The sequence below is a fragment of the Aulonocara stuartgranti genome (assembly GCF_965226115.1).
Source record: "Aulonocara stuartgranti genome assembly, chromosome: 2".
NCBI lineage: Eukaryota > Metazoa > Chordata > Actinopteri > Cichliformes > Cichlidae > Aulonocara > Aulonocara stuartgranti.
The window spans coordinates 13,362,181-13,382,273 of record NC_138940.1 but is presented as its reverse complement, the minus strand read 5'-3'; the positions used below and the strand labels follow the sequence as shown (position 1 = coordinate 13,382,273).

The window sequence follows — 20,093 nt, the reverse complement described above, 5'->3', positions numbered from 1 at the left end:
TTAAAAAAAAGTCAGTTGCTTTGTGCTTTGCTTTCATTTCGGGCAAACTAATCTGTGGATCCTATGTGTGACTATGAGTTCCATAAATTATCTCTGATATATGTTTCTGAACAGGACTCTCAGCTCTGTCGTCTTGCATTTCTTTGATTTCATCAGTCATCCATCTTCCTCTCAGTCTTTCACTGGCAGGTGACAGCACTGATGGTTTTAGGCTTCGAATAGTCCCCCTCTGTCTGAGCCAAAGGAAAGCGATATGCTTGAACCTTCCTTGGCATAATTCTGTGTGTCTGCAGGATATTCTGAGGACATGCTGGAAAAACATTAAACTACAAGACTATTCTACTCTTTTTACTTTAAATTCTGAACTAAATAAAATTCAATTCTAAATTGACATGAACTGACTTTTTTTCAAAGCATTCAACTCCTCTCACTGATAAACAAACCTTTAAGTGCAAAGGAATGAGCGAAATGTGTTTGCCATGGCTTTCTGGAAATGTTTTGACCTCATGTGGCAGTGTGGTTGAAGATGAAACTCTCTGTAATTATATTTGGGAGAAGGCTGGAATGTGGGTTTGTCACATTAAGGACAGGCTTCTGGATTTTGAGCATTTACTTCATAGCTGGCGAACTCTTCAAGGATTGCTTTTCCAGGAGGTAATAAAACAATGTTGCATATTTCCAAATACATAAAACAAAGACTACTGTTCAAAGAGGGGGAAAGTCATCACTGTGTTCAGGCAGACTGCGCAGTAATAATACACTTTTAATAGCATGAACAATAAGCCTGTGTGTTATGGTTTATCTGTGTTTGTATTCTTGTGTCAGATATAGATCACTGTGATGAAGCTCGGGTATATATCCTGCAGCCAGTTATCTTCCCACTGGTATACAACAAAATTTCCAAGTGATTTAAGGTCCCACACTGCAGGTTGTGATGAAATGCAGACCAATGGGGGGGGGTAAGTGACAGAGAGGCAGTGTCATATTTCTCTGAAGGCACTCCAGAGTTGAGCTGAGTTTGCTCGGTACAGGGGAGAGCGTCTCTTTTGTGTTCAGTCTGGACTCATTTACATATGACCCTCCTCCTGCTCTTGGATTGGCTGGTGCCCTTCTAGCATGTGGAAACCCACTTCCAAGCTTTCTCAGTTGGAACCAAACTTTACAGAGTCAAGGAGGATGAAGTGAGAGGCTGGAAGCCAGCAGCTGTATGTGTGAGTAACAACAGCAGGCAGACGTGTGGGAAGAAAAGAGAGGATGATATCTTAATTGTAGGCTTCTATAATTGTATCCTGACCATGTTGGATTTTTTTTTCTAGGTATTTGTGTTTGAAAACCATCAGTTTTTCTTAACTTTGTTGACTTGGTCGTGGTGGTTAGTTTGGGAGAAATGTGAATTTTATCATTTTATCTGACAGCAGAGAGAGTCACAAAATAATTTCACTTAACAGTCTTTCGATTTTAAAATATCTCTTATTTGTTTCTTTACAGGTCAGCGCATGGATTCTTAGAGATGTCTGTTTAATTAGTCTTTCACAGAAAAAAACAAACCTTTTTTTAGACAGCAGCTAACTATTACTTTATATCATCATGCTGCTCGCTCTGCTTCTCGTTGCGAGTCTTTGCTCCAAGACCCTCTCCTCACATTGCTCATCAACAACTATTCAGTACCAGGTTTCGGAGGAGCAGCCGGCGGGAACCCGGGTCAGCTGTCTGGCGGATGACCTGCGGCAGAGGGACGAAGGCGGATCTCTGGAGGATTTCCAGGTGGTGGAGCAGGGAAAAGCCCTTCCTTTTTCTGTCACCACTCGAGATGGGGTTGTCTCCACCCAGGGCCGATTGGACAGGGAGGAGTTGTGCCGAGGGACTGACCTGTGTGAGGTGGCGTTTAGTGTCCTCTACAGGAAACGAGGTGCTGTGAAGTGCCTGCGGGTTCACGTGAAAGTAATGGACTTAAATGACCACAGTCCCAGCTTCCCCAATACTTTGCAAGAAGTGGAGATCTCAGAAACTGCTAGCCTTGGGAAGCGAATCCCATTGGACTGGGCAGTGGATCCTGATGCAGGTTCCAACAGCCTCCAGACCTACTCACTGTCTGTCAACCAGCACTTTGATCTCGATGTGACAGTTGGTCCTGGTGGGACGAAACAGGCAGAGCTGGTGGTTGTCAAAGAATTAGACAGGGAAATTCAGGCTTCCTTTGATCTTACCCTTGTGGCGTGGGATAAAGGGAATCCACCCAAATCTGGGAGCACATTAGTCCGTGTTAGTATTCAGGACTCAAATGATAACAGCCCCACATTTGAGGACAGCAATCCAACTGTGTCATTACCAGAGGACACAGCACTCGGGACTACTGTGATCAAGCTCAAGGCCACTGATCCAGACCAGGGAGCCAATGGGGAGGTTGAGTACTCATTTAGTAAGCACACACATCCAGAAGTTCAAAGGCTCTTCTATGTGGACCCACAAACGGGAGAAGTGAGTATCAGGGCACCATTGGATTACGAGGCCCAGTCTTCTTACGAAGTAATTGTACAGGCCAGCGATCATGGGCCAAATGCGATCCCCTCTTACTGCAGATTGCACGTCAAACTCATAGATATTAATGATAATGCACCGAGGATACGCCTGACCTGGACCCCAGCCAGCTCGCAGGTTATAACTGTGCTGGAAGGAGCTCCAGAGGATACTCTCCTTGCTGTGGTGACGGTCTCTGATGCAGATTCAGGAAGAAATGGAAATGTGACTGCACAGATTCAACAAGGCTCAGGCCCTTTCCGACTTAAAAAGATGCACGGCAACGACTACATGATTGTCACCAGCGGCTCCCTGGATCGTGAGAAGGTTATGCAGTATAATATCACGCTCTTTGCCCGGGATAGCGGAAACCCCTTACTTTCTTATGTCGAACATCTACCTGTCTATGTTCTGGATGAGAATGACAATGCCCCAGTATTTTCGATCCCCATCTACAGAGCTTCGTTCAAGGAGAACAACATGACAGGCTACCACATTCTCAAAGTCGAAGCCCATGATGAGGACCTGGAGCTCAGCGGAAAAGTCTCCTACTCCATTGTTGAGGAAACTAAAACGCAGACTTTCTCAATTCACCCCAAAACTGGTGTCATAAGTGTCCAGCAACCTTTAGACTACGAGGCATTCAAGAACTACTCTTTCATTGTGGAAGCCGTTGATCATGGACATCCACCACTCACAAGCACAGCTAGAGTACATATTGACATAGAAGATGTAAATGACAACTTCCCGGTCATCAAGGAGCCAAAACCAAGAAAAGGTGTAGCATCTCTCAGTGTACCCGTTGATGCATACAGAGGTGAGATTGTGACAGAGTTGGGGAATGCCATCAAAGAGGAAGCCACCAATGTGGCAACTGATCACTCAGTCAGAGAGGGGCTTGGATTTCTCGCATCAACAATCAAAGCAGAAGACCAGGACACGGGACTCAATGGGAAACTCCAGTACCTCATTACTGATGGAAACCCGTCTGAGCTCTTTTGGCTGAATAACACCTCAGGCCAGCTGTTTGTTAATACCACTAATGCTACCGAACTCATTGGGAAAACCTTTAAGGTGGACATCACTGTTTCTGACATGGGCACTCCGAGGTTGGCTACTAAGGCAACTCTGGAGGTGACTTTCATAAACCTCAAGGACCATCTAAAGAACTCATCACCTGGAAACCGTGGACAGCTCAGCTTCACTATGATGATGGCAATCTGCCTCGGTGCTACATGCCTGCTTCTTCTATTGGCCATCGCTTTGGTGACAACATTTTGCCGCCCTGAGAAAAGGGACAACCGGGCCTACAACTGCAGACAGGCTGAATCGACCTACACCCGCCATCCTCGGCGCCCACAGAAGAACATCAGAAAATCTGACATCCAGTTAATTCCCGTAATCCGAGGAAGAAAGGAAGACCTCCCTGAGGACGATGGTGAAGCCCAGCCACTAACTCCACCTCCAGCCTCAGATGATCAGCAGATTGAGAGTCACTATAGCTTAATGCCATCAGTTATGAATGCAAGCTTCCATTCCCAAGGCTATCTAGAAGAGGATGTCACTCAGCCCAACACCCATCACTGCAGAACACTTAGGAAACCTGGAAACATTGAACTTGATGGAACCTTACCTTCATCTCCAGCAACATCATACCGGACTCTTCACAAATCCAGAAACACTTCATCCTCTTCCTCAGTCTCACATTCCAGCACCTTAAAGAGGCCGAAGAACTCTGAAGGAGAGGAAACGGTTTCACAATATTCATCAGCATCTGTGGCAACTCTCAGGAGGCCAAAGACCTCGGATGGACATGGAGCACGTGATGCAGCTCACCGGCAGATCCTTCGAAACCTGGTCCGTCTTTCCATGGCTGCTTTTGGAGACTCCATTGAGCTTTCTTCAGCTTCTCCAGAGGTGCAGGTGAGTTTTCTTCTTTTACTTATTCCATAATATTTAACAAGACTTAATCTTATTGTTGTTTGTTTCTTATCTCTAAGGTAATGATCAGTGGCATTAATCTACAATTTTGGCCACTTGAATGTATTTATTAATTCAAGTCTTTGAAAATAAAATAAGTTTGGGTGTCTTTAATCAAGTAAACTGTTTTGTGTTTAAAAAGCCTTTACTCACCGGTATATACAACTAAACCTGCATAAAAAGACGAATTAAGGTCTCATTTGTGGAGAGATCTCTAAGTAAAATGAAGTCACACATGACTGATTTCAAACATTAAAACTATTTAAATTTGCTGCAAGAATGAAACTCATTACAACAAGCCACGTTCATTCCAAAACACAACTTTCCTGCAGGTTGAATTGACATATTTATCCATTTATCTGGTGTTAATGATTTCAATAAATCTGCATGATGATTTTTTAATGTGCTCTTATTTACATTCTCTTCTATAGCTTAAACATTAAGGATAATGTGCTGCTGCTGGCTCTCATCTAAATGCCATTTACTTAGGTCGAAAATGTGTGATCACATTTATTTCAACATGTGCTTACAGTTAGTGTTGGAGTAATTAAGTGTTCTCCTTTGAGGCTTGGAGATTAATCTGAAGTGAAGTCCATTAGAGAGTAGAGATTAAAAGCACCCCACACCTCCTCCACCACCACCACCACCACAGCAGCACACATACACAGAGCAGCTTCCCTTACAGTTTCCCAGCAGTCTTTGTGCTTTTTCAGCCTTCTGTATGATGACTTACTCAGACTGCCTGAAGGCTGGAGTCAGCCGAGACGTGTGAGTGTAGGGGAGAATAACCCGCTGATGGATCACTCTGAAACCAAAAAGTAGCACATTTATTCATGTGCTCATGTGTCACAGCCAAAAATCCCCCACGAGAAACCCCGACAGACTTTTAAACTAAATCTCACATATCAGATTCATATTGGAGGAAGGGCCGCTCCATGCTCTGTAGGACGTGGGCCAGAAGAGGAGTGTGTGAGGGAGGCTGGCTAAAATAAGCTGTCATGTGTTTATAGTGTAAGCTAACACTACTCTGACACGCTGCTTTGTCACTTTCAAATGGCTTAAAAAAAAAAAAACTTACAGAGAGCCTGTCTGCACAGGCCTAAAATAACTCAACAAACAGGATTTATTTCATGCAATAGTTTTTCTTATTTAAAAAACCCCCATTATATCTCATGCTGTGATGTTCTAGGTTGTGATCCTGAAACCAACTGAACATTAATTCACCAGTGAAAAATAGTTCTGACTGTTCACTCTTTCTCCTGATGACTGGCCTTTGTATGGCGGGTAGTTTCAGGATTCCTTCTTCACCATCTCCCAAAGGAAATATCTGGTTCCTTGGCTCCTAAATACGCCACTAGCTTTGTTTCCTGTTATGTCTGTTGTTTGGTGCTGAGTGAATAGCATACAGTGGATTTTTACAGCTTACTTTCAGCAGTTCCTTGAACCTATCAGTGAACATAGACAAGCAATGATAATTGGAATTATAAATAAACATCAGTTATATGTGCTTAAAATGTTACTCAGGAAATGTGGAGTTTCATTTTAACACTTCACGTGACCACAAGGGGATAAATTCTTCAGTATTTGGAGTTACAAGCACATTTTGAAAGCTTCATTTAATTTGTCCTTATTTGATTTTGTAGAGAGGATGCCACCAATTAATGGTGATAAAAAGAAAAGCCAGTTTATATTTTAGAAATGCTTTACAAGCGTCATAGTCATGGTGAATTTAACTTTCAGCTGTGGAAATGCTGCACTGTTAAAACAGATCTGCATTATTGAGGGAAAAAGTCGCTGCCAACGCCCTGCAGACAGAGAACAAAGACCTTGGCCGGGCCCGACATCCTCACGTGAATCCCATTAGAAACGGGAAGAGGCCTTTTTGGGTTCTGCCCAGTTCCTTTCCTTAACCCTCCCAGCCGGCCCAGTTGGCACTCCTTGGACTTCAGATATTTCTCTCCCACCTCGAGGTCACAGAGGAAGAGGCCTGCTCGACGCCTTGGAGGAGGGGGATTTACTGTTCACCTCCACCTCACAAAGACACACACACACACACACACACACACACACACACACACACACACACACACACACACACACACACACACACACAAATGATCATCACTGTGCATACTTTGGAGTTCGTCCTGGAAGGAAACCAGCCAGAGAAGAATAGGCTTTTACGTAGAGACCATTTCCTGTCACTGTAGCAGAGTGCACGTGAAAAAACACACAAATGTCACGGCTAAAACAAAGTCATAAATTAGCATGCATGCACACACACACATTATTCACCTTGTACATGTGTGTGTGCTTCCTCCCTGGTGTGCAGTGTGTATCCGCTGTATAACAGAGTTGTCAGCAGAAAGCTCAGAGCAGTGAGACGGACTTGGCCGCTCAGTTCTCACACTGCAACACTAAAACAAAAATCACAAAGAGCACGAATTAATTTCCTTATGTCGCTCGTATCACGTGCACTTTTTGTTCAACCAGCAGAGAAACCCACTCACCTTAACAAGGCAGTTACATTGATTTATTATTGACTTCTTTCAAAGTTCAGCTGTTCATACATTTACTTATAAACTACTGAAGAGTAAAAACACTGGAGCTTCAGTTTAATCCTTTAAACATGAGCTGCTGCAACTCTGAAAGCAAAAGAAAAACCTTTTACTTAAAGTGATGTTTTGCATGTGATGGAGATACAGCGACTTATTAAATAATCCCACACGCACATGTTCCTTTCCCCTCAGTTACATCACAGTCTGTAGAAAATTTGTGAATCATATCGATTTGATTTGCAAACAAAATGTTTTCACTTTAGGAGTGAGATTATTCAGTGGACCTTCAGCAGGAAAAAAGCTCAGGAGATCCTCTGTGGATGCTTGTTCACTGTCATGGGTCTCTGAGTGTTAATCAGTTCAAAATGCCTGCAGTGAAAAGGGTCTGTTATCACTCGTTAGGCACTGATTTTTAACTCTGTGGTCAGTAAATGTGCAACAAAAAACAGCTTCAAGAATGCCATAAACCACAAACTTGCTGTGTGTGGCTGTGACTGCAGATGAGCTCGAATGTTTGAAAAAAATAAAAATCAATCAGAGTGAGCCAAAGCAGACAGAAAGAGATTTAATGCATGAAAACCAGCTTATGTAGCAATCAGCTCAGTGGCTCCACTCTGTCTACCTCCTACACAAAACCAGGAAGAAAACAAAGAAAACGCAGAGTGGGAGGGATCATCACGTGTGACCAAAAAAAAATCAATGAAATGGCTTTTTAGCAAATTAAAATAAATTAAAAATAACCGCACTGGCCTGCTGACTTCTGCTCATGAAACTGCTTTGCTTGGGTGGTGATTTAGAGCAGCGGTCTCCAACCTTTTTTGCGCCACGGACCAGTTTATGCCTGCCAATATTTTCCCGGACCGGCCTTTAAGGTGTCGCGGATAAATACAACAAAATAAAACTAGTACCGGTACCGAAAAAAAGAAGATTTATTCATAACACACGTGAAAAGGCCCAGGAAAACCAAGTTAACGATAAAAACGATAACAAAATAACGCTGAAAACCAATAAAACCCCTGAAAACCATACATTTCACACCTGAGCCTCAACTCTCGCGGCCTGGTACCAAATGACTCCGGTCCGTGGCCCGGGGGTTGGGGACCACTGATTTAGAGGTTTTGAGGTTCTACACCTCCAAACATGTTTCATCTACCTGTAGAAACCAAATTACACCCCGCTCTTCCAAACAGGCCCGATGAGTAACCCACCAGCTTTCTGAGATATATATATATAATATTAATGTCTGACCCTGCACAAATATGTGTGCAGCATGTGTGTATTGAAATATCATGTGGCCAGTGCCTGACTTCTGGTAGAAGTACTCACTGTGAAGGAGTAACTCTGGTTTGCTGTCAGGTGAACCTCAGGTGAAGCTGGATAAACTGAAATGTGATGTCTGAAAATGTGCGTTTAACCCTTTTTTTCTCCTCTTGTTTCTCACCTTCATCTCTCCTCTCCCTCCATCTTTTCCTCCTTACAGCAGATCTCCCAGCTCCTCTCTCTCCTCCATCAGGGTCAGCTGCAGCCCAGAACGAACTTCCGTGGAAACAAATACTCTCACCGCAATGGCAGGTCAGTCTGACTTCTCCTCTCCATCCTCCTCCTCTGGAGTACAGACGCAGCAAATCAAAGCAAGGTCACAAACCTGCTTCTATCTGGCACAAAACCACGTTATACTCAAAATTTGCTCCAAATAGAAATACATTCACATTCTGTACCTATATGAATTTAAACTGCTTTTAAACTTCTGGAGCCTTAAAAATGGGAACGAAACTAGGATGGGGTGAAGTGTGATTAAAAAAAAAAGGGTCAATCAGCTGGAAACAAGATTAGTGAAGAATCCACTCTTTAAGGTGACACAGAGTGCTCAGACCAAATGAAGTATTCATGTTTATTTGGTCATCATTTCATCAAAAAGAAACAAATAAGACTCAGTCCCCCCCCCCCCCCCCCCCCCCCCCCACACACACACACACACATTCCACACACACACACCTCCCGAAGAGTTTTAACTCTGATCAGATGCCAGCATGTTTTTAGTTTTAACTCTTTGTAGTCTATTCAGCTCATGATTTAAATTCAAACATGAGTAATGTTTTCTAGTAGAAGTGACTGCACAGTGGACATGCCAGGCACACTGTCTTCTTCAAAGTGTCTTTATTTCATCCTTTAAGGATTCAATATTTGTTATTCTAGCTAAAAATGTGGCCGGACACTAACACGGGTCACCACAAGTCTCTTCCTGCTGCCCTGATAGGAACTGCACTTGCACACTGACTTAAAAAAAACAGACTGATATCCTGAAGGAAAGATCCCGATGTAGATGCAGAACTTGTTTTTCCTTTAATCAGAGGGTTGTTTAAGAGCCAGATGGCTGCTGGCTTCAGACTGTGATCACTGTTGCGCGCTCTGATGCAGTCTTCTTCTGATTGCAGAAATATGAGGGGGGGGGGGTCCCACCAAATTTAAGAACCTGCATATGTTATAATGATCAATCTGATCCACGTACAAACACGTGTTGTTGTTCTGTGGTTTTATTAAGTGAAACCCAGTGGTGAGGGTTAGAGATCACCACGCTGAGTATTTTATGGCTGCGCTACTTTGTGCACCAAACACCTGAGCTAAATCTAACTTGAAAAGTTTAAAATGAATTCAGATCTTTGTAGGTAGCCTAACAAAATTACTTCAACACCATGAAATGCGTATTAAGCATTGTCTGTGTTCAAATACTCTCTTTAATGGAAAAGTGAAAATACATCTCTTCAACCTGATTTAGACTAAAGAAGATTTTTCACCTCAGTTTAGTGTTTCAATGTCTAGCAAAGTGGCTGCCGTGAGGGACGCTCCTGGCTTTCATATAAATAAAATGCACTTGGGAATATGGGCAGCTCCTGACTCAATGTGGTTAGTGCATTATTCCAGCATCTGTGCCTTCATAGCAGTGACAGTAACGCCACACTGTTCAGCTGGAACTTTTGCTTTTGCTTAAAGTCGTGAAAGCTGCAGCTGACAAATGTCTTCCCTGGTGTTTCTGACCGACTGACCTGCTGTGACTGAAATAACAGCAACAGAAAAACAGGACACAAAGTCAGTGTCGCAGGAAGAGTGTCTCATAACCCCGCAGCGTGTGCGCCAGAGCAGACTGCAGCAGAGTGATTCAGAGGCTCTGACAGGAAGCAGGACTTCAGCATCACTGTTGCGCTCAGATAAGATCTGACATCACCTTGATACACACGGTGCACTGTTTCATCGCACTCACAAAACACACCTGAGTGTGCATAAATCCTGTGTGTGAGCTCACCTTTATCTGTGCGCTGGTTCCTGCCCGAGCCTGCTGCTCTGATGAGATGTGCTTACCAAAGGACTTGTCACCTGAAACCTCAGGAATTTTATCACCTTTTTAAAACCCTTAAAAACATCAGACCTCAGCTGTACTCTGGAGTTCTGTCTCCTGTGACTCACTGTATTTTAAGGAATATATGTTTTTAACTGGATATCAAAAACTCATTCTAACGCCTAGCAACATTTTCAAACTTGTCCATTTGTCTCCCAAAGATTTCTGATTTCTGCTTCCTACACAGCTCTGACACTCGCAGGGTGAGGTCACCTGTGGCTAACAGTTTGCAGTCAGCACTCAGCTCATTACCTCCACTAAGCAGGTTCTGTTTTTGGTAGCGTTAGAGTGTCGTAAACACGATAACTGAAAAAGTTTGGAGTGAATTCTGATAAACTCTGTAGGGCTGTAGAGTGAGGTCACCTAAACAATCATTAAAATTTGACATCCATCCACCTCAAGGTCAACTTCATGATTTATTGGTGGGAAAAGAATGTCTTAGAACTTAACCATGATTCATGACGTCAACAAATAGAAAGTACAGATTTATATTATAATGTCACATTTGACCTCTGACCTCTCTATCACATAGATTGATCTGAAGGTCAGACTGATAGTAATGCTATATAGAGCTATGGCCATATAAGGAATGATATATGGGAATTCTAAATATCACGTTACACTGACCTCTGAACTTTCCCTCAAGGTCAAATAAGGTCAAACTTTGTATTGGCAACAATTAGGAAATGGTTCTGACATATGAGAATCCTAAATATCACATTATAGTTTGCATCCAAACATCATGTGGACTCAAAGCAGAGCAGTGCTGCTTGGATGTGACTTTAATTAGCAGTCAGACTGTAACTGATATAAAACAGTGCTGCCGGCTTTAAAGTGTTTTAACCACATTATGTTTGCGATGCCTCTCACTGAGTTTGAGGATTGAATTGGATGTTTGTTTTTAAGCCTTGCATGGCCGTGCTCCTGCCAACTCAGCATGAGCCTCACTGTTACTGTGAGCTGGGGACTTCTAATCATCCCTAATGTATAGACTCATCACCAAAGATTTTATATGTTTATATTTCATGTTCTGGCTCTTATTAAGCATTAAGAATTGTTTTATTTTAAAAAATAAACAACCAAACCAGAGAAAAGGTAAATTGGGCAGATTCTGTTCTTAAATGAGTTTGGACTGCATACCCAACTACTTGTTTAACTTTGTATAAAGTGAATGCTCCCATTGCAATTTTAGATTAAAAAAAAAATATCTTTAATAGTTGAAACGTTTCTATCAAGAACTCTGTGACATCAAACTATCAGCTTAAACAGACACGCTGCCCAAAGTTAAACAGATACATGAACGGAGAGTTTGTGAGTCAAGTTCACGTTTGTCTGCAGGTATGGAGGTCAGGACTGTTCTGACTGGCAGAGCACCAAAGACAGTGGACATGGCGAGAGCGAGGCTGGAGATGTGGACTGGGAACCAGGAAGAGACTCACCAATAGACCCACAGCTGGAGGAAGGACTCAGCAACCTCCTCAACAATCCTGGTAAGCACACAACATCTGACAGACACCCGAGGTTAGCAATAATTCTTGGAAATTGGAAGTGAAATCCTATCTTAAATCAATGATATCGTCATCACCACTGAATGGGAAAGCACACGTTAAAGGATCATCAGAACTCTTAATCAGATTTCCACGTAGCATGGAAATGAACAGACGTCCAAGCAAAAGCAACCAGCTAACCCTCACCGACTCAACTGCAGTAAAATAATGATGTTTAACTCTTCAGCACTTGTAGATATTTTTAGTAATGAACTCAGGTTCCAGGTTTTTTGACCACAAAAGCTCATTCTTGTTCTTTTTTAGCTGATTTCTTTAGTTTAGCATGAGTAGCTGTAAGCATTGTTTGCATCCTCCCACCATAGAGGTCCATAAAATAAAACAGTGTGTCCTGACTCTGTGTGAAGGTTATTTGATGTTCAGGTTTGTTTGACTGATGGTTAGTCTATTTAAAGATCTACTGAAACTAAACTGGTGAATTTAGCTGGAACCTCCCGGTGAAGCTCTTTGATTTGTCGGATAAAAGCAGCCAAACTTTAACCCTGCAGCACACACACAGACTGATCACTCACAATGGACAGTCAAAGACAACTGTAGAAAACAGGATGAAAGCAGGAAATAACACAGTGGCAAGTTACATCCACATCCACCCACACACACTCCACTCAGGACGTCTTGCTGTGTTTTGAGATTGAATCTCTGATACACTCTTTTTTACATTCTTCTGCCGTAAGGAGACAGTTGTTTCCCCCGTAAACAAACAGCTGGTTTCATTACTTCGTGTTTGCAAAACGCAGTAATGATTGAGGGATAAGAAATGTCGATTGTCCAAAGTTTATCTAACATCTTGGGAATTCCTCAGCGGTATGAAAGCCAACACTCGCTTCATCCAGTGTCTGAGCGTGTACCGTAGGTGTGTTAAAAAGTTTCTTCCTGGCATTGTGGTGGTCACAGCTTGGAGGTGAGCAGAGGGGGTTACCGGCTGATGATGGAAGAACGAGCGTCACTTTATGATAGGACGAGAGCGCGGGAGAGAAACAAAAGAGCGAGTGGGAGTTTGTTGAGTTATGTATGTGCTTGACTCACCTTTCAGCCCGCAGGCTCCATCATCAGTGTAAGTCACACTGTGCTGCAGACAGCTCAGCTCTGAAGAAAGCTTCAGGGCAGCACATTCCTCTTTTTCCTGACCTGCACCTTTATGAATCACACACATAAATGCACGTCCCTTTGTTCATACCTGAGGATGATGTTATGGCTGCTGAGGGGAGAGAAGCTGTGCGTTTATGTTGGTTTGTCTTGTATTTTGTAGTTACTGGTTGCACTCATGGTAGATGAGCATACTGCTTCTGTGCTTTAACTAAAGAATCTTTATCAAAGTTTCCACTCTGAGGACTGACAATAATTTTGAGAGGAAAATATATATGAAAAGGAAAGCTCTTATTGTCATTTTTAGTGTAAAATAATTTAATGATGAACAGAATTTATGTTTGTGTATCCATAGCAGGGGTCTCAAACTCGCGGCCCGGGGGCCAATTGCGGTCCACGTCACCCCTAGATGCGGCCCGTATATTGCCATGAAGAAATATAATGCAATTTGTCCCTTGAAGTGACTTTTTTGTTGGGAAGGATTTGTTTGTTCTTGAGTGCAATGTTAAAATAAGTTCATTAAAAAGCCCAAAATGATTGAATATGAAGGCAACATGAGCAGAGAATACAAACATGCTGAGGGATTGGCTGTGTTAGTTCAGTGAGACATTTAAAAACTAATGTGTACATTTATGTCTGCACTTTTATTTTGTTAAATATGAACAGAATGATAGCAGAAGTGCTGCCATGTGTTTGGACAGAAAGAGGACCAATGTGGTCATTTGGTAGTTCAATGAAAGGCGTCAGTCAGTTAAAATCTGCATTCACGTTTGTAGTTTTGTCTTGTTATACAATATTTGAAATTAAACAAACAAACAAACAAGAAAACACCCACAAAGATTTCTGAAAATTGTTTGTTGTTGTACTGCTTGAACACTGAAGTGTCCCTCCAATGAGATGACAGTACCAACAGTGGCCCACAGCTCATTGAAGTTTCAATCAGGTAGATTTTCTTCTTCCTCCTGTTAATATTAAAACACATTCAAAGGAAACACTGGCTTCCTTCGGTTCCTTTAGGCCAAGCCTATTCAAATGGCGGCCCGCGGGCCAAATGCGGCCCAGAAGCAACCTGCGAGTGGCCCTGCCTGTGGTCCTGGCAGAAACACAGAGAAAACGCAAAAAAATAATTCATTAATTAATTTTAAAAAAATTAAAAATTCCTACAGCGTAGTGTGGACTGTGAATGCAACACTCCTAGTAGCCTAGCAATATGTAACCCACAATGCACCGTGATGTAAACATATTAAACGATCATCATAATATATGATGCGACAACAGCATGTCTTTCTCACTCCAAAAGCGCAAAATTGACAATGAAAACTGTCGGTTTAACCCTGCCTGGACTGACAAATACTTATTCATTTTACCGAGTTTAATAATCTTACAACCGGAGTTGTACTACCATGGTGGGTCCTGTACAGCCCAAGAGAGAGCTGCAGCATCTTCCCTTCGTGTTTGCTTCTTGGCGAAGAACAAAAGGCCTTTCACAGATTCTGAAACAATGAAATACTGCATGCTGGCTGTGATGGATGCGGTGAAAAGTAAGTGTGACATCTGCTATTAAAAACGTACCCCTGTAGGACAGTTCAAATATTCGTAGAATTGAAGTTCTGGCGTCAGACGAGTTTGAAATGCTGTTAGATGACCTGAAGAAAACTGATGTAATGTCTATAGCAGGAGATCACAGACAGAACTGATAATGCACAGTTGTGCGCATATGTCCGTTTTTTGGATGGGAAATTGCTCGGTTTACTACCGTTAGAGGGACACACAGCTGGCGAAATAATGTTTGAGAAGATTTAAGCTTTTTGAGGAAAATGGTCTGGATATGAAGCGTGTCTGTATACTTGTGACCGATGGGGCTCCATCCATGGCAGGAAAAGTGAGTGGTCAGCGAAATATTTATTTTAATTTGAAAGGGAATTATCAAAATGTTTTTTGTTATTATTATTATTATTATTTCAAATGTGCAAAAAATAGTTTAGTTATAGCTCCCTTTTTTTTTTAAAAAAAAAAATGGACCTTTTGGTGTGCATTTGTGAGAGGTCACCACCAGATTTATAGGGGAAAAGGAATAAAAAAAATACTTGTTTTTCAGTACAGTTGTGTGGGTTTGAAATTGATCATGATCTGCTGCTTACTGGCTTCAAAAAAAATATCTGGCCCAGATAAATTCCTCGGTTTGAAAATCTGGCCCAACTAACTTTGTAGTTGAATAGGCATGCTTTAGGCTCTCCTGTTTAGGGGTCAAAAGCACCTTCTGGTTATTATAAAAAAAATGATATAATGACTAATGAGCCAGGCACTGCTTGGCTTCCTGCTCCGGTGATTGGTTTCTCCACCTTGAGTCTCTCATGTTTCACCCACCTCTCTTGTGAATTGACTCTGTTTTCTGTCTCTGTTAGAACAGCTGCTTCCCCCCCCTGAGTGTTTGGTTTCTTTGTATTTGGTATTTATGAGTTCATGGATTTTACAACGCTCTGCTTTTGCATCCTGGCCAGCATTGTTGTGAGTTTATGGAGCTCACAGCACAAACAAAACAGTTGTAAAAAACAGTTTTTGATTTGCAGTTTTTTGTGTCCACTGACACAAACTGGCACATTCTTCATGACATCCAGCACAGATTGTAATATATTACAGTAGGAAGTATATTGTGTGCTTGCAATGCATTCAGCGCCAGTAGGGGAGAATAACTTTGGTTATAAAACTAGTTTCAGCTGCAGCACGTCTATCCAAGTAATGGATATTTAATTCATAACATATTTTAAAAAATACAAAAGAAGTGTGAAAATCTGAGACATGCACGTCTCTGGTCTCAACTATCAACCCCTGCGGCCTTTTTTACCCTGTTAAACAGAGAAAACAAATTTTTTTTCTTTGTGTATGTGGACACAAACGAGTCTCTATGAGACCTGTTACTTCCACTGCTGACTCCTGTTTCACAGGTAAAGAAGATGCAGGCTAAGAAGGCCTCGCTGTTTTTCGACGAGAGCTCAGTGTTTAAAGCTTCCTATTGGAGGAGAAACCCTGAAAGACTTGTTCAGATTAAATAAAGTATAAAGATGGATTCAAATTACAGGCAGAACACTTGGATAAACAGGAAGATGATCTGAAACTCGACACGTTTAGTAATTTTGAGGATTTTGAGTTTGGGTGCTCTGTGGTGAAATACTCCTAAAACAAAGAGAGGAAAGGGGGTGGACGGTGGGTGGGTGATTTGGGGGCGGTCTTTACCATTCTGCATGTAAGCACTAGTGTGTGTTTGTGGTGGTACATTTAATCCTCCATCTGGTTGCGGTTAGATGAAAGAGACCAAGCTCGTCCGCAGGCTGATTCTCACAGTTTCTGCTTTTTAGTCCACGACGGCTGCAGATACAGTCTGGGAGTACATGTATGTTCTTATAGAATTGACTGGCACATTATCCAACATCAGGAATATGACAAATGAGCAGCTTCCTATAGCAGGTCTCCAGATGTGCACTGACAAATGCTGTTAATGAGAAAATAAACTGGTGTTTCTGCTCATCCCGTCACTCTGCCAAAGTTTTCCACAATCCTGCTCGTACTTGAGCTTATCCAGGTTTTGGCTGTAAAGATCTTTTATGTTTTACGTTAAATTAGGGTCAAGAAAAACTTTATTAGTGCTGGTGTGAAATCAGGTTTTTACAACAACATCTGATAAAAACACAAGCAGGAAGCGCACAACATCAACAGGATGTTGTCAGGGTGAGGAACAGGATGAGGAGTATATCTCTGTGTTTTCCCCTCACACTCTGTCCAGCAGACAGTGTATTTACAGTAGATGAATAAATGAAGTCAGACATGTAATCATGTTGAATGTTTGAGTGAAAACACACAAACCAAGGTTAGAGCTCCGAGACACACCCGACATTTACGCCTCTGACATCGACTCGCCCGCCAGGCAGCCGGTAGGGCCGGGAGGAGTTTTGTGTCAGCGTGGACGTGATCGTCGGCATACGGTCCAAGCATGCAGGATGCAACTGATGGAAGAAGAAAAAAAAACTTGTTTATAGCCGCCAGATAAAGCCACTGTGTCATTTCCTTCTTCTTGTGCATCCTTCATGTCTGCCCTCACCTGTGAGATATATTATAATATTACACTATAAATAACCTGAGATGGTTTGAGGACAAAGCTATCGCTTCTCTTTCTGCAGATGATGTTTTCTCAGAGGTCAGTGACCCTTCCTGGATGGCCAGACTCTCCCTCCCACTCACCAGCGATTACCATGACAACGTGTTTGTCCCCAACAGCCCTCCATCCCCCGAAAGTGAGACCCTTCCTCGGGATGGCCTGGAATCTTCATCCTTCTCCACGTTTGGTAAAGTTTGCATTTAAATTTATTTTACTCTTTTTTTTCCCTCAAGTTGAAATATTATCCTGAAAATAAAAAGATAATAGTTGATTATCATTGAAGATCGTGTTGATCATGTTCACTTGAACCAGAAGCGGGATTTATAAAAAGACGAACAGAAATCTGGAGTTTCTGACTCTTTGTGTTCTCCTCAGGTAAAACCCCAGAGAAGGACGGCCCACTGGGCGGAGCTCTGCTATCTGAGGTGAGCACGCTGTTCGAGATGCTGATGACGCAGAAGGCCGATGCCCACCCCGGCCCTCGGCCTGACGTCCTGTACCGGCTGTCGGCGGCGTACCGTCGCTCTCTGGGCCTGGACGGTGGAGCCGCTGGCAACGCAGCCAAAAACTCTGCGAGATCTGGGCCTTCCGCACCCTCAGGACTTTGTCAATAACCGTAGCATGTGTTCACTGAAGACTGGAACAGACTGGCAACTGTGCAACAGACAGTGTTTTTCAGGTGTCTGTTTTTGTGGAGGATTTTAGAGGCATTCAGTCACAGAAACATAATTCAGGCATGTGCAACAGTAAATAACACCACAGTGGATCTGTGATGGATTTAATTAACATACACTCGGCCCTCACACTCCCCTCAGCCAGCAGCACTCTTCCCTTTCCTCTGCTTGACTAGTTTGTGCACTTAACCATCTCCCACTGGCTGGAAATGAGCTTATTTATTTTACAAACCAGACTGAAGACAGCACCACAAAGATAACACGTTAATCAGAGTAAAATACATTTATCCTATAAGCATGTTTAAAGCATTGCCAGAGACCAGAGAAATTACATGAAATAAATATTACATTTTTTGTTTTAATGAAATCATCATATGGTGGGACAACCTCCATGATTCTAGTTCCCAGTTCTGTACAGTACAACTATAATGAGCTGCCAGGATGTTAAAAGAAAACAATACTAGGAAATGTAACTCAGGAAATAAACTACCTCTCTGATGCTAAACACAACCACAAACTACAGACAAGAGGAGCAGGAAGACAGAGCCTCCAACATTTGAAATCATATATAGGTGCAGCTTCGCCTCAGTCCTCTCTGCCCTATAATGAACGTGGATTCAGGACTTTATGTTTTCACCAGTTTACCAGTCACCAGTTTCCACTTCACATTCTTCCTCTACAGGCTGCACTATTGGACACAACATCATGCTGATGTGCAGTTTTTAAGATAAAATATAGACGTTATGCTTGGGGTCAGGGTTTAGACAGGTGCACAGACTGAAGATCAGCTCAGATTTTGTTCAACTGGTGCTACAGTATCAGATTTTTTCAAAAATTCACCCGTGCGTTGTGATGTCAGGTTTTAAAATACGTGCAGGGAAAACACAGCCAAAGTGGACCTGAAGACTTCAGCATCTCCATTGTCCTTAACTCGGACACAGGCAGTAACCTGATGACCTCCTTCTGTCAGGACCTAATAAACCCTGTTGTTGTTCAGGGTTTGGCTGGCAGAAGGCGAACCAGTGACTGGGAGGAAATGTCGCTTTGTCCTTTTGTTTTTCCTCAAGAATGAACTAAACATCACGCTGAATGTCAGACTGAACTTCCTCCTCAAAGTAAGCCAGCAAACTGCTTCAGTCCTTTAACCTCTGGCTTAAAACGCTTCTGAAAGTTGTCTCACTATGTAGCAGATTTTATCCATTTAACAGCCAGCACTGTGTATATAGTTTTACTTTTGTAATATGAACTTTTTCAATAAAATGTGCATCATATTTAAACTTGTGGATCTTTATGAACACAACCTCTATGTGCACTTAAGAGCTTCACTGTTCTTTGTATATTTTCAGGTCGTTCCTTTGCACAATTGTTTACACTCATCCAGCTGTTCAAACATCTGCTTCCATTAAGCAGATTTTCTTAATTTTTTATTTAAGACGATGATGATTACTACACACTAAAGCCACCACGCAAACAGTCTGTGTGGACTTTGATTGCTCAGATGTTTTCTTTGTGCAGAGCACCCTCTGCAGCCTCAAAGAAACAGTTACACTGCGTGATGGTAAAAAAAAAAAAAAAAAAGTCATGCCAGCTCCTCCTGCAGAAAGCAACAGAAATGATTTTCTGATCAAAACAGTGTTCCTGCATTAAAAATAAATTCAAGGCCAGACCAGTGATGTCAGAAAGGTTAAGGAGGCTGTTGTGTTGGTTCAGAGACAGCATCAAACTCTATGCTGTGATTAGTCCTGAAAAAGCAAGAAACACAGGAAAAGTAACGGAAGTTTAAAAAGATGAGTGACAGAGAACACCGAGTCCACAGATCTCAGGCTCACAGGGAGTGAGCTGAGCTCGCCAAATAGTAACTCAATATACTCACATTACACATGCATCACAGATCAGATAGTTAAGGTTATAATATGTAATGGAAACTTACAGGCATGTGGGCAAAAGTTTCACCTCCACTGCGCACTTGTAGGAAATTAGCTGCGCATAACAAACCTCCCAAGTACCAACTGTGGCCACAAGAGGGTGCCAAATCATACAACACAAAGGCATATTAACACATTAAAGTTATAACAACACACTCATCCTGATCTATATGTGCAACCTCGAGGTCACGTGTAAAGTTTGTATTTATGGGGCAGCTAAAAAGTGAAGCAGCTGCAGGTG

General features: G+C 42.3%; 2 protein-coding genes across 8 annotated transcripts in view; one reads left to right on the top strand and one right to left on the bottom strand.

The window, feature by feature from the left end:
- shtn3 (shootin 3) overlaps window positions 1-20,093 on the bottom strand; it is a 510,884-nt gene that overhangs the window by 85,024 nt on the left and 405,767 nt on the right. The window lies entirely within an intron of this gene.
- pcdh12 (protocadherin 12) lies at window positions 1,126-19,204 on the top strand. Of its 5 annotated transcripts, none has more exons than XM_082551066.1 (6): window positions 1,126-1,211; window positions 1,489-4,434; window positions 8,539-8,627; window positions 11,788-11,939; window positions 17,276-17,440; window positions 17,629-19,204. In XM_082551066.1, exons 2-6 carry the CDS (start codon window positions 1,588-1,590, stop codon window positions 17,865-17,867), a joined length of 3,492 nt encoding a protein of 1,163 aa, XP_082407192.1. In that variant the 5' UTR covers window positions 1,126-1,211; window positions 1,489-1,587; the 3' UTR covers window positions 17,868-19,204. The 5 variants fall into 5 exon arrangements, with proteins under 5 accessions (XP_082407192.1, XP_082407191.1, XP_082407190.1 ...); XM_082551065.1 differs by having other exon boundaries at window positions 8,536-8,627; XM_082551064.1 differs by having other exon boundaries at window positions 1,489-4,440.

Coding starts and splice junctions, on each gene's coding strand:
- pcdh12 (XM_082551062.1), top strand. CDS start 1,588: ATGCTGCTCGCTCTGCTTCTCGTTGCGAGTCTTTGCTCCAAGACCCTC. Junction 4,441..8,535: donor CAGCTTCTCCAGAGGTGCAG/GTGAGTTTTCTT, acceptor TCCTCCTTACAG/CAGATCTCCCAGCTCCTCTC. Junction 8,628..11,787: donor TACTCTCACCGCAATGGCAG/GTCAGTCTGACT, acceptor GTTTGTCTGCAG/GTATGGAGGTCAGGACTGTT.